This window comes from Xenopus laevis, chromosome 5L (assembly GCF_017654675.1).
Source record: "Xenopus laevis strain J_2021 chromosome 5L, Xenopus_laevis_v10.1, whole genome shotgun sequence".
Classification (NCBI taxonomy): Eukaryota; Metazoa; Chordata; class Amphibia; order Anura; family Pipidae; genus Xenopus; species Xenopus laevis.
The window spans coordinates 160,335,417-160,363,158 of NC_054379.1; the positions used below are offsets into that span (position 1 = coordinate 160,335,417).

At 38.1% G+C, this 27,742-nt stretch overlaps 1 protein-coding gene across 1 annotated transcript; it reads right to left on the reverse strand.

Annotated features, from left to right (window-relative positions):
• Positions 1–2,375: 2,375 nt before the first annotated feature.
• Positions 2,376–16,481, reverse strand: cyp2b6.L (cytochrome P450 family 2 subfamily B member 6 L homeolog). Its single transcript, NM_001094630.1, is given in 10 exon segments — positions 2,376–2,723; positions 3,626–3,767; positions 3,998–4,182; positions 6,320–6,461; positions 7,449–7,625; positions 9,327–9,487; positions 10,242–10,391; positions 13,480–13,642; positions 14,409–14,589; positions 16,425–16,481. Coding segments are annotated over 9 exon segments (1,470 nt in total). The 5' UTR covers positions 14,580–14,589; positions 16,425–16,481; the 3' UTR covers positions 2,376–2,544.
• Between the last annotated feature and the right edge of the window lie 11,261 nt (positions 16,482–27,742).

Here is a 27,742-nt window from a genome sequence, read left to right on the forward strand (position 1 = left end):
GCACATAGCGTAAAGTTACGTAAATCACAAAACTTATGTTTGAACTTACATTAAAACGTACCCAATTTTGCTTCTGTAATAACGTCCATGAGTTGCATGAGTCCATAAGCAATGTAAACTGTAGATCAAGTTCAATCCTTTGCCCTTGCAAAACCTAACTGCCAGTTGCACACAAGAAACATGACCAAAAATTTTGGTACTACTCACTCGTGTTCATGGGGGGGGGGGCAGATAAATAAGTCATATGGGGCAAAGTTTCTGATGGCGCTCTGAAATACCATATACCTGTGATACATCTTCAATAACTGAAAACTCCTCAGCCTGGTGTTGAGAGCATCTTGATGAAAGAATAACCATAAAGCAAAACAACCCTCTCTGTACTGAGCCGTGCTTCTTAGAGAACTACAATGAAAGCAATTACAGTTGTAATAACAATTTTACATAAAGTAAGTTTACTATCCGTCCCCAATTCCCATGGACTGGTCCTGTTTCAGAACCTTGGTTCCTGAGCCAAAGATTTACCAGGCAATGTCCCTGCTTGCTGACATTCCCAGGCAAGCTCCATATTTTCAGATCCATCCAAGGTGCCTGTCAGTCTGCTGGGAAACCTATACCTACCTGGTCTCCTAATAGTTGCAGGGACTGCTTCCTCTAGCATTATTCTAAATGCTACCAATACATCCCAACATTTCCATAGGGGGTCATAAAATCTACATTGCTGGTATAAAACCAGCAGCATTACAGCACTATTGATTTTATTGTTCTGGAGTGTTTCAGCATGTAAAACACTCATGCTAAAATCCCTGCAGCCCAGGATAAAGTGTATTTAGATAGTATCAGACTGATGGACTGAAGGGTGGATTGATACTATCAGTCCACGCTTCCAAAACAGTCTTACATTGCTAACATTGTGCAGTTGTACAGGCAGTGGGTTAAAATTGGGCTATATTTACAGAACATGTTACAACACATAGTAGGTAACTATCAACTACAGTTGATTTAGACCTGTACTTGTATGTTCTAATAGAAACCCTGACAGGCAGATGACGGAAAACTCTTTTTACATTCTTTAAGGCAGGAAAAATGAGAATGCTTAGATCAGTGATCCACAACCAGTGGCTTATGAGTAACATGTTGCTCTCCAACCCCTTGGATGTTGCTCCCAGTGGCCTCAAAGCAGGTGTTTATTTTTTTACTGCTTGTCTTGAAGGCAAGCTTTAGTTGTATAAAAGCAATGTGTACTATGAAACAGAGTCTCCTGTAGGCTGCCAGTCCACATAGGGGCTACCAATAAACTATCACAGCTTACATTTCGCACCGCCAGGAACTTTTTGCATACTTGTGTTGCTCTCCAACTTTTTTATATTCAAATGTGGCTCACAGGTAAAAAAGTTTGGGTACCCATGGCTTAGAGTATCCATCTCTTAACCCTGCCAAAACCCTGTCTTCACTGACTCATTAGGGTCTTGTAACATTCTGCTGCAGACTGACTAGAAATCTTAGACATTAATTAGAATGGCAAGATCAAAAGCATTCTACAATAAGGTTTAAACAGAATCATAGTCAAAGTCAGGCACAGTCTTGGTAGACAACAAACAGGTTAGGAGCAACCATGGAGTCAATATACAGGGAGGTGAGCAGTAAACAAGCTTGGGCTAGGTACTCTGTAGACCCTGTAGACCTTAGGTGCTGGACGTCTAAACTGCAGGCAGAGTAGAGAAGAAAATCAGTTTGAAGTGTTGCAGGAATGCTTTCAGCTGTATTCTAAAAGTTCACTATGATTTGTAGGGTTACACTATGTAGGAAAGCCACAATATCATAAATATGAAAGGAAGGGCAAAGGGGGAAAGAATAAGTCAGAGCACTTTTAATTTACGGGAAAGAGAATTCATGTGTTCAGGGCAGCAATATACTGGGGAATAATTGGTCTATGAGTCAAACAAGGGGGTTGGTTAGTAATGGAAAGGTCTAAGTGATTTTGCATCAAGAGTTATTGGCTTAAATATAAGTAAATGAGCAGAAACTGTGACTTAGTCTGAATAGACTGAGAGATCCACAGGTGAGACAGATATAAATAAGGGCCATTATCATTCCACCGTTATTCTAAATAAACATTTTAGATATGAAATAGAATTTGTTTCTCATTATTTTTAAATATATACTGTTATATACTGTTTTACCAGTATATGTTGAAATTGCTCTTTATTTGGGCCCCCTATACCTCTTGGGCCTCCCTCCGTAGTTACTCCTCCGTATATTGTTTGTATTCCAAAAGATTTTTTGATTTCTCCTTGGAATTAATTTTATTTTATATAATATTTGTACATATTGGAAACATAAGAACTCACGAATACAGTGGCATAACCCACACAACATTAAAAAAACCATCAATGCTTTATTGCCTTAAAAAAAAGTAACACCTATAAACAAAATAGCATAAAACAATATCTGTCCACTGACTGTGGTTTTGGTTTCTTCAAAATGGCCTAACATTAATTTTTTTAGTTCATTTTTAAAGTTGTAATCTTTATTTGCAGATATTTTCTATGTACGAGGCAAAGCACAAATCTTATGTGGCAAAGGAGAAGATGTGAAGCCTTCTCCAGAAGTTAGTTGGACCTCAGCTCCAGGAGGAGGCTGGAATGTAAAGTTCTGCAGTAACTTTGTGAAGAACAAAAAGAGTTCCATTTTGGCCAACGTCTCTCCGGCACAACTTCTTCTACCTAAGAGGAAATGGCAATAAATTCATATTAAAAATATACACTATATATTCAACTCATTTTTTCCTTAAAATGTATCATTTTTCTGGAGTCAACATGAGTTTATGGAACAAACACCGTTTTGTAATGCGTAATGTTCTCTAAGTTTCATTGTAAATAAAACTAAATTTGTAAATGTTTGAGACATTTAGGGGCAGATTTATCAAGGGTCGAAGTGAATTTCTAAGTAAAAAAATTCGAAATTTGAAGTAATTTTTTGGGTACTTCGACTATCGAATAGGATACTACGACTTCAAATTTACTTCTGATTTGATTAGAAGGAAAATAGTTCAAATATTCGACCATTTGATAATCAAACAACTGTCTTTTTTAAAAAAAAAACTTCGACTTAAATACTTCGCCAAATTAAATCTGCCGAAGTATTATGTTAGCCTATGGGGACCTTCTACAGCATTTTTCTATGTGTTTTGAAGTCAAAGTTAAACCGTTAGACCGTTAGATAGTACGATAAAATCGTTCGAATGGTTTGATTCGAAGTATTTACTACTTTGACCGCAGAATACACAAATTCTATGAAAAAAGTTCGAATTCGATATTCAAAGTATTTTAATTTGATGGTCGAATTTCGAAGTATTTTTTACTTCAAATTCGACCCTATGTATCTATAAAAGACAATGTTCAACAGATCTCCTAGGATTTGAAAAAAAGGACATACATAAAATAGGTATGTGGGGGTTGAAGGATCCACTATTGTATGGTTTTAAAAAAAGTGAAAATCTCAAAGATGTGCAGATACTGTTGAATAATGATTTACAACTGTAAGAATATTTTCATTAGCGTTAATTGGTAGTAGAGAAACAGTTGTAGTCATGTGTATTGGGAAATATTATATAGATTCACAATACCTGCTGAGAAGGGAAGGAAGGCTTCGTTTTTCACAAAATGTCCTTCTGAGTCAAGGAAATGTTCAGGGTAAAATTCTTCTGGCTTTTTAAAATAAGCTTCATCTTGCAGAACAGATGTCAGCAGTGGAATCACTTGGGTCCCCTAAAATGTTTATGAAATAAGATGAAGCCATTAGAGAGAAAAAAAGGCATAGGATGAGCTTTGATACAACCCCTAGGAATGTCAGCCTATAGGTCTGGGAACCTGTACGCCAGTGTAAAAGGGAACAATCGGGTGCAGTAGAACACATTTCGCTGGAACCCTATATCAATAAGAAATTGTAATTCAACAAATGTGAGAACTGCATAGAAACTAAAATAAAAAGAACATACTTTTGGAATAAAATAGCCTCTGAAGGTGACATCCTTAGTAGTTGCATGGGGAAGGTTACTAGGTGCAATGTTGGCAAATCTCTGAATCTCATGAATAACGGCATCAGTATAGGGCATTTGTTTCCGGTGTTCAGCTTGTGGTTGTGCTGATCCAATCACTCTGTCAATTTCATCTTGGATTTTTTCTTAAGAAAACACAAAAGTTTGCATCAGGCTTTTTGCATTATTGTTCCACAGCATAGGAATGGCCTTTACAGGAAAATAAAAAGGGTGTGTTATGCCTCACAGTTTTGAACTAAAAATGTAAATAATTACACCAAGCAGTAAAAGATCCTTTAATCCTAACACATTTCGCACAAGGCTCTGGAGGCTCTGAAAGTCAGTTTTAACTACAGGTGGAAAGTAGACTGGATAATTGTTGTACATGGATAATTGTTTAACCTTAATTTCAAACCCTTAATACAGTGAAGAAAGTCTTTCTTTAAAATTGGTCTAAATATACAATCTTCTGGTTAGGAAGGATTGCAGCCATAAAATAAATATATTGCCCAAATACCTCTATTTGTTTGAGACCCTCCAGTTGCAATCTCCTCTACAGTCTTCAAAGATGTACAGGCCCAATTTCAGAACTTCATTTGGAAGCGACATAGACACAGTTACAATATCAGTAATGATGACGGCAACCATACAGGGGGGCCTGGGATTCCCCAACCTACAAAAATACTACTAAGCTGCACACCTGAGGCAACTGCTGGCCTCATCTCACTGGTCCTCCCACACTATCTGGTGCCACAATGAAAATGTTATGGCAAAAGGCTGCCACTTGAATGCTCTCATATGGGACTTTTCCCTCAAACGCACTTTCGGCAACTCAACTCACCAATTCAATTTAGCTCAAGACTAAGCATAACTAATAACTTGATGTCTATCAGGCCTTTGTTGACAACATATATGAACAATCCGACATTCCAGCCTGGAACCGAACTCTGCCTCTATGCCAGTTGGGCCAAACTCCAACTCTTCACTGTGCAGGACTTGCTTCACACACAGACACACATGATTTTACTGTTCCAAACAATACAAGAGAAGCACTCACAGGTGAATGTTTAATTGTTCAAAAACCTCCTCATGGCATTCAAATCCCTGGCAACCTCAAAAAAGGCCTCATTACCAGAACTTACAATCTACTCACCTCCCCCCTCATTCCTCTCAATATAGACATACATAGGTACATGGACAAATGGACCAAGCTCTTCCACAGCCCTTGTCCACTAAAGAATGGTCACTAATCTGGAATAATGCTAAATTGATGGTCTCGTGCATAAAGAACACATCTATAAATTTAGAATTATTTAAATAATAGTCATGTAATATTGGTTATAAGGTAGATTTCTGATCTGTTCCATCAACTTTATGTATCAACAGTGTTATACAAAATAACAGTACTAACATTCAGCTCTTGTGACAAATGACAAATGAGATACTATAGAGGACCCTATAGAGGATTCTGTGGGAAAGAGGCTAATAACCTGTTAGTTAGGTGACTCCTGGGGGGTGCGTGGTTTGGTTGTCCTTGTTCTTGTTTTAGGCTTCTGAAGTACTGGTATGACTCCATGACCAATGGTTGTTCTGTCATTAGTGCTGTGTCATTCCATGTTGTGCATCTAAATATGTGGACTGTGAGATGTCTGATTTGTTGTGGTAGAGATTCCATGTATGTTGTCCATATCTTAAAGAATTTTGTTGTGTTTTGTTCCTTTCTAATTGTTGCTTCTAGCCAATCCATGTAAAAGATGTGATGTAATTTTTGTTTAACTATCGTAATGGTGGGACTATCATCTATAAATTTTTTAACTTCTGGTATTACATTGCAGACATACTGCATTAACTCTTTCCACACCATTCCCCTCTATGCTGGAGGAACTGTGGATCCAAAGGCACTTTGACACACATTTTTGGATTTCCCGCACATTCAACCCTTGTGCACCAAGGTGGCAAACCTTTTAAGTCAACTTATAGCTCACCAAGTTCCACTAGATTCCTCCACTATTTTGTTAGGAAAGCCAGTACCAAAACTCTGCAAAAGCAGCCAAGCCCTGGTCAATCTACTTTTGATAGCAACCTGTCTAGCTAGTTTAAGCCAAATAAAATGCAAGTATTTACAGGCATAAATCTTCTGGGTATGTCCTAGATGTAACATGTCAGTGCAAATGTTGAAAGGGCGGTAACCCTCTGGATAAAGGACCCTCCTCAATAAATGTTCTTTTTGCTGACCCTTTAAGATTTTGGGAGTGCATTATCCTGTATATAATGATTTCTTACTTTGAATTTCTGGATATTTCATCATTAATAGGAGGCCCCATCGAAGAGTGGTAGAAGTTGTTTCCATGCCGGCACCAAATAAATTGGCTACAAGTAATGTTAGATTTTGGTTGTGAAAAAACATTGTAGATGAAGATTTCTCCTGAAAAATATTTAAAAAATGATGTTTCTTTAATGAAACATTAAAAACCAGGAGCAGAAGGCGTTTTGCTTGCCACTGGCTAGCAGTGGTCAGACTATGACCAAGTGTTGTTTCCCTTTTGTAACAGTTGGCACCTTAAATCTAGAACTGATGCCAAGCACCCTGGTCTTGGCTCGTGCTTCTGCCTGTAGCAGCTGCCTTTGGCTTCAGGAGGAGCCCTCAGCTACTCAGATGCCGCCAGGTCTTAAAACGAGAGGTGCAAGGCGAGGGGTTCTAGACAATCAGAGGGGCAGAAGGTCACAGTACAAGGTGTAAAGCAAAATCGTAGTCAGGCTGGGTCGAGGCAGGCAGAGAATAAGCGTAGTCAGGCAGGCAAGGGTCAAACCGGGAGATCAATCAGAAGGGAATTAGCAGAAGAAGTAGTCGGTATTCAGGCAAGGGTCAGGATCCAGAGGTCAGAATAGTCAAAAGCCAGGCAGGGGTCACAACAGGAATCAATCAGAATCAGGAACAGGATCAAATAGATAGCACAAGGCTCAAAAGCACCACAGAATAAACCTATCATGGGCAATGAGTGAAAGAATGGGATCCCTTTAAATACTCTTTTGAATTTCACTCTATTGCGCGCCTTTGCGAGCTGACGTCATCACGCCAGCCCGTCCGCGTCAATATCACAAATGAGACTCGGGCATGGGCGCCCTAAGTAGCCACAATGGCGGCCGAAGAGGGGTGAGTTTCTTTTCTCACACCTTTCTATGATGCACCAGTTGATTTTCAAATATAGTGTAAGTGCACTAATTGGATGCAACTTGCCATGTTACAGAGTGTTTTCCAGAATTCCAGTGTAACAGCAGATGCCTATTAGGAACTAAAACTGGTATATGGTTGCTAGAGTCACTGACCCTAACAGCCAGTAAATGAAGGATAACTAAGAGAAAGCCCTGATGGACTAGAAAATACTATAAAATGAAACAGAACAGAATATACCTCTTGTTGCTTGACAAGGAAGGCGTCAATGAGATCTCTCTGGTCATTTACATCCAGTTGATCTCTGTGCTTAGTGAATGTCTCTTGAAGAAAGTTCAATAACTTTAATGTGTTCTCAGCAACAGTTTTGTGATTTCCAGGAAGCCATTGCACAACAGATGGATAGGTGTTATACAGCTAGTAGAAACAATAGAACAGAAATACAGTATATATCAAATTAATCAAGAAGGATAAAAACCACAATTAAAATTGTAATTGCACAATGAGATCATATAGTATGTTGTACTACTACAGGCTATACAGAGTACACTTTCTGCATTAGTTACCCATTGGAGGGTATGGGCCATTGGCGTAACTAGATGATACTGGGCCCTACAGCAATTGAATTTTATGGACCCACACTTATCCAGAGGTTGACATGTTTTACCAATATACATTTAAATTGCTCATTAATTAGTGCCCCCTGTATATCTTGGGCTCCCTGCATCCACAGGGTCTGCTTCTTCTGTAAGTATGCCTCTGGTATGGGAGGAGGAACCTGCAGTGCCTTGTACTACTTTACTACAAAATTTGCAATTGTTTCAGATCATGTTTTTTGATGCTAGAAATGTTGAAAAACTCTGAATATGAAAATACTCCAGCTAAAACCTATTGAAAATATGTGGAAGTCAATGGCAGATGGTGGTTTTAGAGGTATTTTTAGTACTGACTTTTGTGCAACAATTCGAAAAAGTCATGGTTTTCTTGACTTTTCCCATTTCTACTTTTTTTATTTGGATTTTTAAATAAATTGAAGGTTTTTTTTTTGTTTTTTTAAAAGTCTGAATGCTAAAGACTAAAAAAAAATTTTCACTATAAAATCTTATTTTGTAGTAGAAAAAAAATGATTTTTTTTTTTTAGATTTATTAAAGCCCATTTAGCAAAAAGTCAGAATCCAAAATCCGCCATCTCAGACCAGCCAGGGTTGTATATAAGTCAGTGGGAGAGGTCCCAATCCTATTTGGAAGTTTCTGTGGTCTGTGCTGGAATAATCTTAAAAATCTGACTATTTCAGGCTTTCCAGGCAAAAATCGGACAAAAATTGTGATTAGGGGAAAACTCTGAAAAAATCATACAATTCAGGTTTTTGCTCGATGTTATTGAGTTTTTCCCTGATCCAATTAAAACATGTTTTTATAAATACATAAGGTCAAATTGTGGATTCTAGTTTGGTCTTTTCCCATTCCTACTTTTTTTATTTGGATTTCTAAATAAATGTTATGACATTCATAATTGAAGGGTTTTTTTTAAAAAAAAAAAGTCTGAATGCTAAAAACTCAAAAAAAAATTTTCACTATAAAATCTTATTTTGTAGTAGAAAAAAAATTATTTTTTTTTAGATTTATTAAAGTCCATTTAGCAAAAAGTCAGAATCCAAAATCCGCCATCTCAGACCAGCCAAGGTTGTATATACAGTAAGTCAGTGGGAGAGGTCCCAATCCTATTTGGAAGTTTCTGTGGTCTTCGCTGGAATAAGATTAAAAATCTGACTATTTCAGGCTTTCCAGGCAAAAATCGGACAAAAATTGTGATTAGGGGAAAACTCTGAAAAAATCATACAATTCAGGTTTTTACTCGATGTTATTGAGTTTTTCCCTGATCCAATTAAAACATGTTTTTATAAATACAGAAGGTCAAATTGTGGATTCTAGTTTGGTCTGAGTTTTTTTTTTAAAAATTCGATAAAATTTGGATTTTTATAAATAAACCCCTTAAAGAGTTTAGTCGTGGTTTCAAAAACGTCGAGGCCTCAACGAGTTTTGTTTTGTCACATCTAAGGCTTAGGTTGTACACCTGGGTCAGGGTGTTGTTTGGTTGCACACTAACTAATACTTTACCATAACCATAGGGCTTCCCATAAGCTTGACATTTTCATTTATTATTTTTATAAGCTTCAGAAGTGCTGTATCCTGATAATCAAAGCGATGACCAAGCAGTATGGACACAATGATATTGGAGACGGCTGCATTCATTACCAGGGTGTTCTCAAATGGCTCTCCTGAAATGATAACAAAGGCAGAGTTGCACATCTGCAGAAACAATGCACACACACAAATGCACACACACAAATGCACACACACATACACACACATACGCACACAAACCACTACCCTCCCCTAAGACATTTTACAAAAGACTAAAAGCGTAATTCTATTCTATTTGGTGGTTCTTTTAGCAACCTTTGATGTCAACATTTGCCATATTCTTTAATGCATTGTTAAAATAAGTAATAGATTAGAAGGGAAATGGGACGTGACTTTTCTAAACTTCATCAATTGCCATGAACCGCATACCTTTTAACCCCAGAGATTCACCTTGTAAATGGTAGACTTGCCCCAAACAAATCGTCTTTATTTTCAATTGATAATTGGAAAAAAGATCAACAATTATGAGGATCTTCTGCTTTGAGTTCACCACTTAAGATTGGAATCATTTATGAACAGGGCGCTCCAATCCTATTTGTTATATGCAGTGGCCTTTATTTGTCAAATTATTATAAGACCCCTACATAACTTGGTGGCACTGTATAAATATATGATTATGATCCCACATTCATTTGCTCTCACTCTCTAATTTTTCTGTCCGCTTTTGACATCAACGTCTACAGTATATCTATCTCAGGGGTCCATTGATCGGATCAGCAATCACTATAAAGCCTGGATTCTCTACTAGGTTTTGTAAAGTAAGAATTTCTTGTAAATATACACTTTTCTATACCCTCCCATGAGACAGGCACACAAGTAAGCACTAACCTTTATAGGACTTAAATGATTCCACTAAGCAATCTGACTCTTCGTAGATTCTATCCTCTATGGTTTTCTTCCCCATCCCAAAATCTCTCAGTGTGGTAAGAGTGAATCTTCTCATTACTCTCCAGTTCTCTCCATGAGCAAAAATAAGTCCTGAGTAGTAAAAATTCAATGAATGCATTCCATGTATGCCTGTGTGTTTTTACCGTAAATCAGTGAACCACAACCAGTAGCTCGTGAGCTACATGTTGCTCCCCAACCCCTTGAGTGTTACTCCCAGTGGCCTCAAAGCAGGAGCTTATTCCAGGCTTGAAGGCAAGTTTTGGTTTCTGACAAATATATGGGACCCAAAGTCAAGAAGGAATAGGATGGAACCAAACTTCTGCACCTATCTTAATGAACAGCCTTTAAGCTAATTTGTTGATTCAGTGCACAATTTGGCACACATTTTTTACTTTTTGTAGCGGTTAAAGTAATGTTACTTTGTTCTCCTAATTATTCCACCTTGTGGTAGAACACAAGGTTGCAGGGTAAGTTATATACTGTATGTTAAACTCTAAAGGGGTTATTTATTAAAGTCTAAATGCCAAAAACCTGAAAAAATTGTGTTTTTTTTACTATAAAATCACTGAGGGGTCCTGTGACCATATAAAGGCACAAGACTGCAGGCTGAGTTATACAGGGAACTCTGAGTATCACTCATGTATTATAAGGGATAATGTACCCCCTACTGTAAATGATAAGGATATTAGAAGTCACTGAGGGGTTGTTCTGTGACCATATAAAGGCACAAGGCTGCAGGCTGAGTTATACAGGGAACTCTGAGTATCACTCATGTATTATAAGGGATAATGTACCCCCTACTGTAAATGATAAGGATATTAGAAGTCACTGAGGGGTTGTTCTGTGACCATATAAAGACACAAGGCTGCAGGCTGAGTTATACAGGGAACGCTGAGTATCACTCATGTATTATAAGTGATAATGTACCCCCTACTGTAAATGATAAGGATATTAAAAGTCACTGAGGGGTTATGTGACCATATAAAGACACAAGGCTGCAGGCTGAGTTATACAGGGAACTCTGAGTATTACTCATGTATTATAAGGGATAATGTACCCCCTACTGTAAATGATAAGGATATTAGAAGTCACTGAGGGGTTGTTCTGTGACCATATAAAGACACAAGGCTGCAGGCTGAGTTATACAGGGAACTCTGAGTATTACTCATGTATTATAAGGGATAATGTACCCCCTACTGTAAATGATAAGGATATTAGAAGTCACTGAGGGGTTGTTCTGTGACCATATAAAGACACAAGGCTGCAGGCTGAGTTACACAGGCCAGGGAACTCCAAGGTGACATCTAATATCTTTATATACATTATAACTGGCCTCAGCATGTCTATGTTTTCAGTGATATCTTTATTTTTAGTTTATTTTTGGTTTTTTAATATCTTTGTTCTGTTTGCTGTAAATGTTTGTGCTACAATATTTTGAAATGCTTTTGCATTGTTGCACTTCGGAGTCCAGTCACTGTATATTTGATCTGTTGTTCCTAGTACCAAAGAGCTATAACCTACAAAACAAATAACATAAGAAAATAAAGGCATTGTGCAACATATTAAAGTAAATGAATAGCTGGGAGCTGTGGATTTGAACTGGACTGACATAAACATCCGTATCCACTACATTCTAAACTAATATAATATTATATAGTGAATAAAGTTCCCCCCTCTTGTAAAATATAAGGATATTATAAGTTACCGAGGAGTTTCATGATCATATAAAAGTACGAGGCCGAAGGCCGAGTGTTTTTATACAGGTCATGGAACGCCGAGGTAACTTCTAATATCCTCATATTTTGCAACTGGGGGTATTTTATTTATTATAATACACAAATTTCAGTGAGTCATGTGACAGAAATGACATCAGAACTCACCGTTTATAACTGATGACATCAGAACTCACCGTTTATAAGGATATAATTTACAAGATATTCATGGCTTTAGAGCCATGAATAGCCTGTAAATTATATCCTTATATATATATTATACCACTCATAGGGGCATATTTATTATGCTGTGAAAAAAATAGCATAACACATCACATATTGCCAGGCTTCGACATTATATCTGCCAGAACTAATGTAAAATAGCGGTGGTAAATATGGTGTTCACATTTCATACAATTACACACACCTTGATAAATTTGTCATTTATTTTACACAGCTTTTTACACCGTTTTTTTCTGTGAATTTCATTTTACACAGCATAATACATACGCCCTATAGATTCCTTTTCACTGTTTTCCTTAAAACATCTGACTGATTGGGCTCTCCAACCCAAATCTTTCACCCAACCTGGTGGAAGTTGTAGTTTCTACCCCTATCTGGACATTGGTTTTTACAAGTTGCCCAGGAACTATCCACATTCAAGAAGCACCCATCAGGATGTGATGGTTGGCTATCCAGTGCCCCTCTGTTGTTAACACAGATAGGTCCCACCTACCCTTATAGGAGAACTAAAGCCTAACTAAAGAAGTAGCTAGAAATGTTGTACATGATGTTTTGTGCTTCTGTACCAGCCCAAGGCAACCACAGCCCTTTAGCAGTAAAGATCTGTGTTTCCAAAGATGCCCCAGTAGCTCCCCATCTTCTTTTCTGCTGATTCACTGCACATGCTCTGTGCTGCTGTCACTTACTGAGCTTAGGGACCCACTCACAATATACAGTACACATAGAATAGAAATGTCACAATATAAGGCTGATTAGTAATTAATACACATAATTACTACATGGCAGCACAGAAACCAGTGCAATTAGCATCAGAATTTAATAATCAGCAAACCTGTAGCATCAGCTTATATTACAGGGGAAGCTCATTTTCTGCTGGATAATTAGTGACGAGCCCTAAGCTTAGCTTCTCAACAGCCAATCAGAGCCCACTGAGCATGTGAGTGTCACAGACACTTTCCAAGATGGTGACCCCCTGTGACAAGTTTGAAGTCCTGGATCATTGCTGCTATTGACAAGCTGAAACTTTAGCCTCCTGCAATCAATTCAATATGTAACATATGGCATCTATCTAGTATCTATCTATCTATCTATCTATCTATCTATCTATCTATCTATCTATCTATCTATCTATCTATCTATCGTTATGATAGATAGAAACCTAACACTGAAATCTGCAATAAGAATGAAACGTTTGCTCTTAGAATTTCTTGTTATAAAATTACCATATCCCTTTGATACATCCTCAAAAATTGGAATTTTGGGCCTCTCTGAAAACTCGTCGGCATGATTGATAAGAGCGTCTTTCACTGTGTTGTAGCCACAAAGCACGACAACCTTCTCTGTGCCAAGCTGAACGCTGAATACTGAGCCGTACTTCTTAGCCAGCTGTAATGGAAGCATTAATGGTATAATGGCATCATAATTCTTTATCAAGTATCATTCTTACCCTTTAAAAAAGTACTGGTAAGACTACATATGAATAGAGAGGGGAGTTGTGGCCTCTAGTCATGGTCGAATTTCTCCCGTTTCACTTTGACGAAAAATTCACTAATTTCCTGCGAAATGGCGAGAAATTCGCAAAAAAATAGTGAAACTCATAAATTGTTGCCTGCGTCAATTTTGGACATGTGTCCGAAAAGTCGATCGCGTCAATTTTGTCACCGGCGTTAAAGTCAATGGGCGTCCAAATAGTGTTGACGCGCGCGACTTTACGCCGGCGAATTGTCACAGGAGTTTTGCGAATGTATTCAACGGTGGAAAAACACAGAAATTTGCCGCAAATTTGCGCTAGGCAAATTTATTTGCCCATCACTAGTGTGGTCTACAATACTCAAAGGGAGACTTAAGTTAAATAGAAATAAACAGAAAAACAGATCCTGTGTCTCTGAATTAATTTTTAATTCAAGGATGGAGTTTTGTAAATGCAGCATTACAAGGTCCACATTCTGTACCTCTGAGACTGAGAGTAGGAGCAGCCAATGTCTCCTGATTGTATTAGTCAATTGCAGAGGGTTTGATGTAAATAGAAAATAAGGGGAGCTAGGGGTAATAAAAGTCAGAAAGGATCGAGTTTATTGGGAAGGAGATTAACTTCCACTCATGGGTCTAAGCAGCAACTAAATAACTATATCAGAACGTTGCAAGTTATTACCTCCATAAATGTTAGATGTGGTTTCTTCATATTCATGATGAGCAGATTCCCTATGACTGGCAATGGTGTTGGTCCAGGAGGAAAAGTTTTGGAATCTCCTTTCCCACCATAGATAAGGTTTAACAGGAAAACACAAACAGCAATAGACAGGAGTATAGAGATTGGATCCATGGCAATCACACTGTAGTAAGAGAAGACAGGACAAGAATACAAATAACAGTTTGTATTTTATACAGAATGTGGACACCTTTATTCAGGCAGTCCCCATAATGTTTTGGACATTTTAAGGCTGGTGTTGTTTACAATACGGGGAGTTGTTACTTTTTTCCATGTGATAGTATTTCCCTGATAGATAAATAGTTGGCCATGGAGATTCAGGGTTCCCTAGTCCATAAAAATGGATGTCACCATGTGCTTGACCTCATTCTGTGAATTCCCACTTGCTGGAGGGGGTGATTGTGCCAGAAGAGCCTGGGATGGAGGTAGGCCTCAGTAGTGGGAGAAGACAGTTTCTGTAATAGTTCACTCTAGGAGGCAGATTTATTAAGGGTCAAATTGAAAATTCTCATTTTCAAATTTTGTTATGGTCAAAACTATCAAATTCGACTAGGGAATTATCCAAACTCAATTCAAGTTTTTTTTCAAAAAAATTGAATTAGACTTTCTAGAGTTATCATACTCTGGCCCTTGAAGAATTCAAATTCGACTATTCGCCACCTAAACCCTGCCGAATTACTGTATAAGTCAATGGGAGCGGTGCAGTGACCAATTTGGAGATGTTTGTAGCCTTCCTGACATTCAAGGTTTTTTTTTGGAGAAAAACTCAATGCGAGTTTGGTCAAATTCAAATCGAATTTGATTCCAGCTTTTGGGTCAGTAAAATTAGTCCGAGTTCAAAATATTCTATTTTTTTTTTAATGAATTTCCCCCAATCGAGTAAAATTTAATTCATGTGAGTTAAAAAAACAAATCACATGAATTTGAAATTCGAATCTTGATAAATGTGCCAATAGGAGTGGCAAAAAGGATCAGAGTAATTAGTTGAGGCTTCAAAAAGGAGACCAGAAAGCTCAGTACCCTGCAGTGTGGCGTTGTCTGAGCGACTTTTCGCCTGGCGATGTGTGTCGATGGGTCACTGGCGACTTTCGCCGGTTAGTGAATCTGCCCTATAATGTTATGGGAATCAGTTTAAAGATGGAATTTCTAAGAATATGCTCCTACATTACATTAACTTTAGTTCATGGGAATTTCATATTTTGCCATATTTTTTGTGAGCTGGCAACTATGGCAGAAAGTAGCAGTGTGCCACTCAGCAATGTACAGCTCTACTGGAATCTCTGCACCCAGAGATTTAGGGGCCGATTCACTAAATTCGAGTGAAGGATTCGAAGTAAAAAAACTTCGAATTTCGAAGTATTTTTTGGGCTACTTCAACCATCGAATGGGCTACTTCGACCTTCGACTACGACTTCGAATCGAAGGATTCGAACTAAAAATCATTTGACTATTCGACCATTCGATAGTCGAAGTACTGTCTCTTTAAAAAAAACTTCGACCCCCTACTTCGGCAGCTAAAAGCTACCGAAGTCAATGTTAGCCTATGGGGAAGGTCCCCATAGGCTTTCCTAAGTTTTTTTGATTGAAGGATATTCCTTCGATCGTTGGATTAAAATCCTTCGAATCGTTCGGTTCGAAGGATTTAATCGTTCGATCGCAGGAATAATCCTTCGATCGTACGATCGCAGTATTTGCGCTAAATCCTTCAACTGCGATATTCGAAGTCGAAGGATTTTAATTCCTAGTCGAATATCGAGGGTTAATTAACCCTCGATATTCGACCCATAGTGAATCAGCCCCTTAGTTTAGTTTTGTTAGTAATTTCATGGGAATGTATCAAGGATACCCCTGGGTACATTCTGCACAGTTTCAGCTGCATAAGTTGGAAGGTATGTATCAATAATGCAAGAACAATGCAAATGATTTATTTGCTAAAATAAAAACAAAATCTGTACAAACCTGCAGAAAGGAACTGAAAAGGCAATGTCTGTTCTCTTCTTGTAGTCACAGAGACCCAATGCTGTTTTCTGCTTCGATTTCTTCTTTCAGAAAAAAATAAACCTCCGCAGGTATTTTTTCTACAATATCAGAGGTAAATACCTTCCTCTTAACCCCGCCCACGCCGGATTAACCGGGTTACGTTGCTAAGTGTTATTGACAAGTGGTGAATTGTACAGACGGTGGGATAGAAAATTGGCTTTAGTTCCAGGTCATATTACAACATAGAGTAGATAAACATTAACCAAAGTCAATACAGACTGATTGAAACTCTGCAGGCTGATTGAGAGAATCTCCTCATCAAGAGCGAGACCATAAGGACCTCAAATACTTTTGTAGCTTTCAAAATTCCTGCCAAGTAGAAGTTGGGAAAACAAGGCCAACTTTTGGTCAACTTATGGTGGCCCACAACCTGAAACTTAAAAATAATGTCCTTAATCCTTCCCTATGAAACCATTACTTCAGCCTCAGTTCTAGGGTTTCTACACCCATAACAAGTTTTAGTCAACTAAAAGACACATCTAGGGGGTTATTTATCAAAGTCCGAATTTATCTCAATATTTTCTGAAAAAAACTCTGACAAAATCCGCACAGGTTTTTTATGCTTATTTATTAATACACTTTCCTGAAAATATTGGTTGCGGGAAAAAATCGTGAAAAATTAGATATTCACAATTTTTTTGGCTTTTTTATTTGATTTTCACTATTTTTTTGGATTTTTCCCCCGAAAACTCAGAATTTTGCCTAAAAACTTTGGGGTATTGCCAAAAAACCCAGCGCACACCAAAAAATCATTGAGACTTCTCCCATTGACTTATATACAACCTCAACAGGTCTGAGATGCTGGATTTTCTGATTCTGACTTTTCCATCCTTGTGTTTAAGAAATTCTGAAAAATTTGTGATTTTTTTAAAAGTCAGATTTTATATAAAAACACGCATTTTCCGTAATTTTTGCATTTGGAGTTTAGTAAATAACCCCCTTAGTGTTTTAGGACTTTACTTATGTCCTTCCCCACCCCAACAGGTATGGAGTTTGGAGAAGACTTCCATAGTGCCTAGAACTGGGGAAATGAAGAAACTGTTTTGATTGCAAAGGTGGGGCAAGGAGATTAACAAAAATAAAAGCATAATTTACACTTACAGTAAATAGAGAGTTTTGTTTTTTGTACACGTATGGGACCTGTTATCAAGAATGCTCGGCACCTGTGGTTTTCCAGTTAACGGATTATTCTGTAATTTGGATCTTCATGCCTTAAATCTACTAAAAATTTTTCCTTCAATAACGATTATTTATTCCTTCAATAACGATTATTATTACAGAGATTTTTTTTTAATTATTTGGATACAATCTATGGGGCACATTTAATAAAGTGTGAATTTTCTTCTCTTCTAACTTCATCAAAGTTAACCTAAATTCGCTAGGTCTATTTTCAAAACACATTTTCATGGTGAATTTTCTCCTGGCATAAATTTTCTGTGAAAATTCACCAGTATATTTTCTCAATACAATTGTAGTGGGAAAACTTCTCTAAATATTTTTTTTATGGAGAATTAACTTGGAGGGGGTGATGCAGATGAAGAGATTCAAAATAGGCTGCTCCATCTATAAAATGGTAGTCTGTAAGCCTGAAGCTGGAGAAATTTCTTTGGTCCACACTTTGGGGCACATTTACTTAGGGTCGAATATCGAGGGTTAATTAACCCTCGATATTCGACTGTCGAAGTTAAATCCTTCGACTTCGAATATCAAAGTCGAAGGATTTACCGCAATTCGTTAGATCGAATGAAAAATCGTTAGATCGAACGATTAAATACTTCAAATCGAACGATTCGAAAGATTTTAATCCATCGATCGAACGATTTTTCTTCGACCAGAAAATTGTTAGAAAGCCTATGGGAACCTTCCCCATAAGCCAACATTGCACCTCGGTAGGTTATACTTGCCGAAGTAGGGGGTCAAAGTCTTTTATAAAGAGACAATACTTCTGACTATCGAATGGTCGAATAGTCGAATAGTCGAATGATTTTTTCGAACGTTTTTTTAGTTCGATTCAAAGTCGTAGTCGTAGTTGAAGCCCAGTCCGACACTGTTGGTGCACAGGAAATTTTAAAAACTATTGTATCTCCTCAAATCCCCAGTGCTTCTGAACCAATGTGGGTGTGGTTAGGCAGCATGCCCCCCCCCCTAAAATTCTGCCTAGGCCCGGGCCTATTTGGCCTTTCCACAAATCCGGGCCTGGTGAGCAGTGCTGTCTGCATACTGCCATTGACAAAAAACGCTGGTTGTGGGAAAAGCAGAATTTTAGAAGCTGGTTAGGCAGGGCGCCATAACGGACCAATTAAGGGGCAACCATCCACAATCCAGGAGGGTATATGCTGTGGGTGAAGGGGTTGGCTGTGGAATTGATCCTTGGGTGGCGTTCTTGAATTTACCAAGTGCCTGAGGCACAGCATTTTCAGAGCAATAGACTAAACAGACACTACGGGGCAGATTTATTAAGGGTCGAATTTCGAAGTTAAAAATACTTCGAAATTCGACCCTCGAATTGAAATCCTTCGACTTCGAATATCGAAGTCGAAGGATTTAGCGCTAATCCTGCGATAGATCGATCGAAGGATTTTTCGTTCGATCGAACGATTAAATCCTTCGAATCGAACGATTCGAAGGATTTTAATCCAACGATCGAAGGAAAATCCTTCGATCAAAAAAAGGTTAGCAAACCTATGGGGACCTTCCCCATAGGCTAACATTGACTTCGGTAGGTTTTATCTGCCGAAGTAGGGGGTCGAAGTTTTTTTTAAAGGGAAAGTACTTCGACTATCGAATGGTTGAATAGTCGAACGATTTTTACTTCGATTCGTTCGATTTCGTTCGAATTCGAACGAATTTAACCAATTCGATGGTCGAAGTACCCAAAAAATACTTCGAAATTCGAATTTTTTTCATTCGAATCCTTCACTCGAAGTTAGTGAATCTGCCCCTACGTGTCGATTTGTTTGCTTATTGTCTGGGAGGGGATCTCATGCAGGTGAAGGATTTGTGGTGGTGGATTTGAGCCTGAGAAGGCTAATGATTTGATCTCCCAAACCAATTAACCATTACCTAGATATGCCTGCGCTGTGATATAATATACTGCATCAGGCAGGTCATACAAATTCCCCAGATAAGTCAGAACTGTCCCCAGATAAGTCATAACTGTCCACACTCCTGACCAATTCATTGCCTCTGGTCAATTTGTCTCCCTGTGACTAACCTTGTTTTTAATGCTGATTACTGGACACTTTTTTATTTTAATTGGTTATTAAAAGTTATGTTTTATTATCCTTCTATATAAGACTTTGGATGTAATAGATGGGAGGGTGCAGCAATATGGGTCAGTTCTTCTTCTTTCCTCTTTACTGTCTGCATACTGTAGTAGCAGTAACAAGGCAGTGTGTGTGGTGTGTGGTACCCTCTAGTTTGAGTATCATTTTGACAATCTGGGGAGGTCTGTACCCCACTTGCACTTGTGGCATTGGTATATGAGCCCTTATGAACTAGCCAGATATAAATAGTTGTTGGGAATACCAGATACATTTTCATATATTTATTAACTTTTTGAAGGTTTAAAAAAACAGGAGCATCTATAATTGATGGACTTGTGACACATAGTTCTCTTTAGTGTAACCCTGTTTCCCTTGGTATATTTGGAAAATAAAATCTTTGCGAGCACTCTAAGCTTATGTTGATGTGTTCCAATGAATCCCTACTATACCGGAACGATATCACTCCTGAGATTATAACCCGAGGGCCCTGAGATAACTGGTTAAACAACATTTTTTTGCATAAAGCATTCAGCACCAAATTGTGGGCTATATGGACTCCATCTGTGCAACAGAAAGCTGCAAACCTATTTATCAATTCCTATGGGGGAGTTGGAAATACAATCTTATTATTTGCTTTCCTCATAATCTCTGCACTTCATTCATCTCATGAACTTCACCCTTCAGCTTTCACCACCGTGCCTTACCCCTTCATTATCACATCATTTAATTCAAAAGCTTTATCAATAGTTAATGGGGATTTACACTGAAAGACAGCCACCTGCATGTTGGTTTAGCAGATCACGTACTGCCCAGGATTGTAAACCGATTGAGACCTCTCTGCTGACTCAAACGGTGATGTATTATTGATTGATGCAATTCCAAGTTGAGTTATTGTTATTATAATGCCAAGTTGAGGTATTATTGATTAGATTACTGTTTGATTTTTTTTGTTTTGTTTTGTGTACATGTAATAGTTTTACTTAATCTCATTAGTAATAAAGCGCGCTCAGTGTACTCGGTGTGGTTTGTGAATTATTTCCGAGAGACCCTTAGAACCTCATGTAAAACAGACACATTACTAAAACACTGGATGAGATATCATCACTTCTCAACCACCTTTGGTTTTCTTTTATGTATATAACAGAAGCTTCTACAAAAACTTATTGCAGTAGAAAAGAAATAACATTAAGCAGTATTTTTGTTATCATCGGGCTTTCTATTATTATCATTAACAGGTATTAAAAACACCAACATATTCCACAGCGTTGTACAATAAATGGGTGTATAGCTTAAACATACAAAAAAACATACAAAAACAACCAATACAAGAGGTAAAGAGGGCCCTGCCTACAAGAACTTGCAATCTATAAGGAGAAGGGAATTAAGACATAAGATGTTGGGATGGGCAATATTAGATGAGGGATGTGGCACTGAGCATTGCATTTAGCAGCATATAGTGCAAAGTCTATATATGAGGCAAAGCACACATATTATGGGGTGAAGGAGGAGAATTTAAGCCGGGGCCAGGGGTGAGATCAAGTTCATCACCAGAAGGAACCTGGAATGTTCTGCAGGAGGCTTGTAAAGAACAGGAAAAGTTCAATTTTAGCCAAATTCTCTCCAGCACAACTTCTTTTTCCTGATAGGAAGAAAAACACAACATTTTTTTTGTTATTCTAATATAAGCCATTTTGTATCTAGCTGCACCTCACTAAAGCTGGCCATGCATGGGCTGATAAAAGCTGCTTACCGAGCCCTTCTGCACTGATCGGCAGCATATCAACTAATGTATGGGACCTTGAGAAGGCCTACCCTTCCTTTATCTCTATTAAAAATACCATTAAATGAGGACCAGATTGGCTCATTGATGTGGTCCTACTCTGACAGGTCTCTATATGTCAATCCCAACCTCACATGTCCCCCCAACGTCATCATGTAAAGCCAACTTAATACTGAAAACATACCCAAACCACAGATGTGCCTTGGAAAAATCACTTTAACTCCCTGCTCTTTATTTTCATACATACAGGTTGATGTAAATACTGTGTGTATCCAAGGCTATTGTGTTTACAATTATTATATATAGTTTATACAGTATATGCGAGTGTATAGATAGGTCTTTATATGTATGTTCATATATGTGCACTTGGGTTAAATTATACACTGTATGTATACATAAATATAGTATGTATATGAGTGCTTGGGTTCATTTGGAGAGGTGATTTGATGGTCTTTTTTTTATTTAACCGTAGCTTTAAAACTTAATGGGCCCAACATATGTAGAGCTAATTACAACAATATTTTCCAACAATAATATAATTCCTATATAATTATGAGGCCCCATTCTTTACTGACAGTTTTTCTGATACATAATAAATATAGGAAATACAGCTTAAAATATAAGGTTCCCACCAATACACAATAAAAACTTCACAATGCAAAGTCTTGAATGTTGTTGTTGTGCTTAAATAGATATCCATTTCATAACAAGGTGTAACAATAGTATCTAGAACAATGCATAATAATTTGTTTTTCCGAGCTTACTTCTGTTGAATAGAAACAACCAGTGCTATTAGATTACCAGTTTAAGAAAAGCAATTACAGCTTAACAAAAAAAAGAGGGATGATATAACAGCAGCTCTGCTGAGCATTTTATTAATTTCTACTAGTCCTGGAGAAAACTCTGGAGCTGTTATTTTATTAACCTCAATATAGATAATACAGTACAGTTTTTTTTTTAGAAATGTGATTGTGGTTAAAGACAAAATGGAATATATAGGGAAGGTACTCTACCTGCTGAAAATGGCAACTCATTTGGTTTTCAAAGGTACTTTTGTCATACAGAAGAGATGTCAGCCATGGGATCACAAAGGTTCCCTGAAATGATTTCAGATGATAGAATATAAGCAATGAGAATAGATCAATACAACCAATAAAAAGCGTATTAATAACTTAGAAATGTCTCAGAATTTAGTGTTAGTTTATTTCATCTCTTGCAATTTCCATACATGATCTACCAAAGGCTAGTTTGCAGGATTTCTGGGTATCACTCACTTGGAATTGGGTTATAATGGAAGTGAAGTGGAAGTTCCATCTACTTGTAGGAGGCCATGAAGAATTCCATTATGATGGAAGCATTAAAATGGAAGTTTCACCACCATAAAGGAAGGGGTGGAGAAGGAATTGTATTATGATGGAAGCACTGAAGAGGAAGTTCCACCTCCTTGTAGGAGGCATGGAAGTAATTCCATTATGATAGAAGCATTGAAGTAGAAGTTCCACCACCATGAAGGAAGGGTCGTAGAAGAAGTTGTATTATGATGGAAGCATTGAAAAGGAAGTTCACCTCCTTTTAGGAGGAGCAGAAGGAATTCCATTATGATGGAAGCATTGAAGTAGAAGTTCCACCACCATGAAGAAAGGGGTGGAGAAGGAGTTGTATTATGATTGAAGCATTTAAGAGGGGTATCCCTCACTTGGAATTGGATTATAATGGAAGTGAAGTAGAAGTTCCATCTACTTGTAGGAGGCCAAGAAGAATTCCATTATGATGGAAGCATTAAAATGGAAGTTTCACCACCATAAAGGAAGGGGTGGAGAAGGAATTGTATTATGATGGAAGCACTGAAGAGGAAGTTCCACCTCCTTGTAGGAGGCATGGAAGTAATTCCATTATGATGGAAGCATTGAAGTAGAAGTTCCACCACCATGAAGGAAGGGTCGTAGAAGAAGTTGTATTATGATGGAAGCATTGAAAAGGAAGTTCACCTCCTTTTAGGAGGAGCAGAAGGAATTCCATTATGATGGAAGCATTGAAGTAGAAGTTCCACCACCATGAAGAAAGGGGTGGAGAAGGAATTGTATTATGATGGAAGCACTGAAGAGGAAGTTCCACCTCCTTGTAGGAGGCATGGAAGTAATTCCATTATGATGGAAGCATTGAAGTAGAAGTTCCACCACCATGAAGGAAGGGTCATAGAAGAAGTTGTATTATGATGGAAGCATTGAAAAGGAAGTTCACCTCCTTTTAGGAGGAGCAGAAGGAATTCCATTATGATGGAAGCATTGAAGTAGAAGTTCCACCACCATGAAGAAAGGGGTGGAGAAGGAGTTGTATTATGATTGAAGCATTTAAGAGGGGTATCCCTCACTTGGAATTGGGTTATAATGGAAGTGAAGTAGAAGTTCCATCTACTTGTAGGAGGCCAAGAAGAATTCCATTATGATGGAAGCATTAAAATGGAAGTTTCACCACCATAAAGGAAGGGGTGGAGAAGGAATTGTATTATGATGGAAGCACTGAAGAGGAAGTTCCACCTCCTTGTAGGAGGCATGGAAGTAATTCCATTATGATGGAAGCATTGTTCCACCATTGTTCCAGTAGAAGTTCCACCATCATGAAGGAAGGGTCGTAGAAGAAGTTGTATTATGATGGAAGCATTGAAAAGGAAGTTCACCTCCTTTTAGGAGGAGCAGAAGGAATTCCATTATGATGGAAGCATTGAAGTAGAAGTTCCACCACCATGAAGAAAGGGGTGGATCACTTGGAATTGGGTTATAATGGAAGTGAAGTAGAAGTTCCATCTACTTGTAGGAGGCCAAGAAGAATTCCATTATGATGGAAGCATTGACATGGAAGTTTCACCACCATAAAGGAAGGGGTGGAGAAGGAATTGTATTATGATGGAAGTTCCACCTCCTTGTAGGAGGCATGGAAGTAATTCCATTATGATGGAAGCATTGAAATAGAAGTTCCACCACCATGAATGAAGGGTCATAGAAGAAGTTATATTATGATGGAAGCATTGAAAAGGAAGTTCCACCTCCTTTTAGGAGGAGCAGAAGGAATTCCATTATGATGGAAGCATTGAAGTAGAAGTTCCACCACCATGAAGAAAGGGTGGAGAAGGAGTTGTATTATGATGGAAACATTTAAGAGGAAGCTCCACCTCCTTGTAGGAGGCATGGAAGAAATTCCATTATGATGGAAGCATTAAAGTAGAAGTTCCACCACCATATAGGAAGGCGTGCAGAAGGAGTTGTATTATGATGGAAGCGTTGAAGAGTAAGTTCCACCTCCTTGTAGGAGGATAAGAAGAATTCCATTATGATGGAAGCATTGAAATGGAAGTTTCACCACCATGAAAGAAGGGGTGGAGAAGGAGTTGTATTATGATGGAAGCATTGAAGAGGAAATTCCACCTCCTTGTAGGAGGCGTGGAAGGAATTCCATTATGATTAGTGATGGGCGAATTTATTCGCCAGGCGCGAATTCGCGGCGAATTTGCGCGATTCGCCGCCAGCGAATAAATTCGCGAAACTCCCGCGAAAATTCGCGGGAAAAAATTCGCCCGCGTCAAAATTTTTTTTTTCGAGAAACGGACGCCGGCGCCCGTTTTTGACGCCGGCGTCCGTTTTTCGAAAAAAAATTCGCGCCTGGCGAAAAACGGCGGAAAACGGGCGCCGGCGTCAAAAACGGGCGCCGGCGTCAAAAACGAGACGCCAGTGCCGTTTCGCGAATTTTTCGCCGTTTCGCGAATTTCGCGCGAAATTCGCGAATTTTTCGGCGAAGCGAAACGGCGCAAATTCGCCCATCACTAATTATGATGGAAACATTGAAGTAGAAGTTCCAACACAATGAAGGAAGGGGTGCAGAGGAATATCAAAAAACTGGAATTTTCACGGAAAACACAACTCGAACGTTAATAAATCTGCTCTATAGTATCAGTATGTCCCCGCTAAATGTCATTTTAGATCTATGAAATATAAAAGGCCTAATTCTAGCGGTTTTAGAGATTTTTTTAAACTGCTACTAAACTCACTTTCTCTAAAACCACGAATGTCGTAAAATTTATTTTAAAAATCCGAACCGAAAAATCATGAATGGCAAAAGAAGTCACAAAAACTGTAACTGTTTCGTATTGTCACACAACAGCCAGCGTTAAAAAATATGCAAAAACCCTCTAAAACCTCAAATCACAGAGAGATCTTCCAGTTGTTGTAAAGGACATCTGCCATTGATGATTTTGACAGGTTTTAGCTGGAGTATTTTTGTATTTGGAATTCTTGCAGTTTTGTCAAATAATGAATCCTGAAAACAAAATCCTCTTTTTTTCATGCAACTTTTTCAGATTTTTGGCATCCCAGATTTGAAATGGTTATGGCTTAATAAATCGGCCCCTTAGAGTTTGGTTTGGCTGATTTAAAGCACATGGGCATGTATCATGAGTTTAAGCTGTCCGTTCTACCTGCCTGCTGATTGGTTGGATTTATTATTATTATTAGCATTTATTTATATAGCGCCAGCATATTTTGAAGCGCTGTAAATTAAATGTGTTTATACAACTAAATCACATTAATTACATACTGTACATAGAACATATGGAGTTACATACATCACAACCAATACAGGTACAAGATTTTGTGTGGATCAGCCATTTGTATGGGAACCATTAGGGTCGCCACCTGGCGGATACAATTAATAGTTAATGAAGATGTTATTAAAGGAATGGTTCACCTTTAAGTTAACTTTTAGTATGTTATAGAATGGCCAATTTCAAGCAGCTGGTCTTCATTAATTATTTTTTTTATAGTTTTTATGTATTTGTCATTTTCTTTTGACTCCAGCTTCAAATGGGGGTCACTGACCCTATCTAAAAAAACAAATGCTCTGTAAGGCTACAAATGTATTGTTTTTGCTTTTTATTTTTATTACTCATCTTTCTATTCAGCCCTCTCCTATTCATATTCCAGTCTCTTATTCAAATTAATGCATGGTTGCTAAGGTAATGTGGACCCTAGCAACGAGACTGCTGAAATTTCAAACTGGAGAGCTGCTGAATTAAAAGCTAAATAACTCAAAAACCACAAATTATAAAAAATGAAAACCAATTGCAATTGTCTCAGAATATCACTCTACATCATACTAACAGTTATCTTAAAAGTGAACAGCCCCTTTAAAATGGAAAAATAACTATAAATATATGAATGCCTTGGGATTATCCTAGATTCTGCCCTGTCATTCACTCCTCATATCCAGTCACTTATTAAATCATGTCACTTCCACCTAAGGAACATATCCAAAATATGATCATTTATAACCCAAGATGCTGCCAAAATTCTTATTCACTCTCTCATCTTATCACGTCTAGACTACTGTAACTCTCTTTTAATTGGCCTCCCCCTCCAGAGACTGTCACCTCTCCAGTCCATAATGAACACTGCTGTGAGGCTCATACACCTCAGCAACCGCTCCTCCTCTGCCTCGCCATTCTGTCAATCCCTGCACTGGCTTCCGCTACCTTTCAGAATCAAATTCAAATTAATGACACTGACTTTCAAAGCACTTCATAACTCTGCCCTACCCTACATATCTGAACTCATCTCTATATACTCACCCACTCGCTTACTACGCTCCTCTACTGACCTGCTACTCAACTCTTCTCTCATTACCTCCTCACATGCTCGCATTTAAGACTTTGCAAGGGCTGCACCCCTCCTCTGGAACTCTCTCCTACGGTCTGTCCGACTTTCTCCCAACCTTTCTGCTTTCAAGAAATCTCTTAAAATGCACTTCTTTCGAGAAGCCTACCCTCACTCTGCTTAACTACCAAACGCAACACCAACATACAGTACCACATTTCTCACCCACTTAATTTGATCTTGCCCACTCCCACACATTGTGTATTACTCCCTTCCCTTTAGACTGTATGCCTATGCATAGGGCCTTCCTCACCTTTTGTACCGGTATTGATTGTGATGTATGTAACTCCATATGTTCTATGTATAGAATTCATGTGACTTAGTTGTATAATCACATTTACTTTACAGTGCTACGCAATATGTTTGCGCTATATAAATACATGTTAATAATAATAATAATAATAATGAATGGTGATGTTTGTCCAAGAAACAGTCGCATATTCAGAGCTGCAGGCATCATATGTGATCCTTATAATCATCCACTAACCA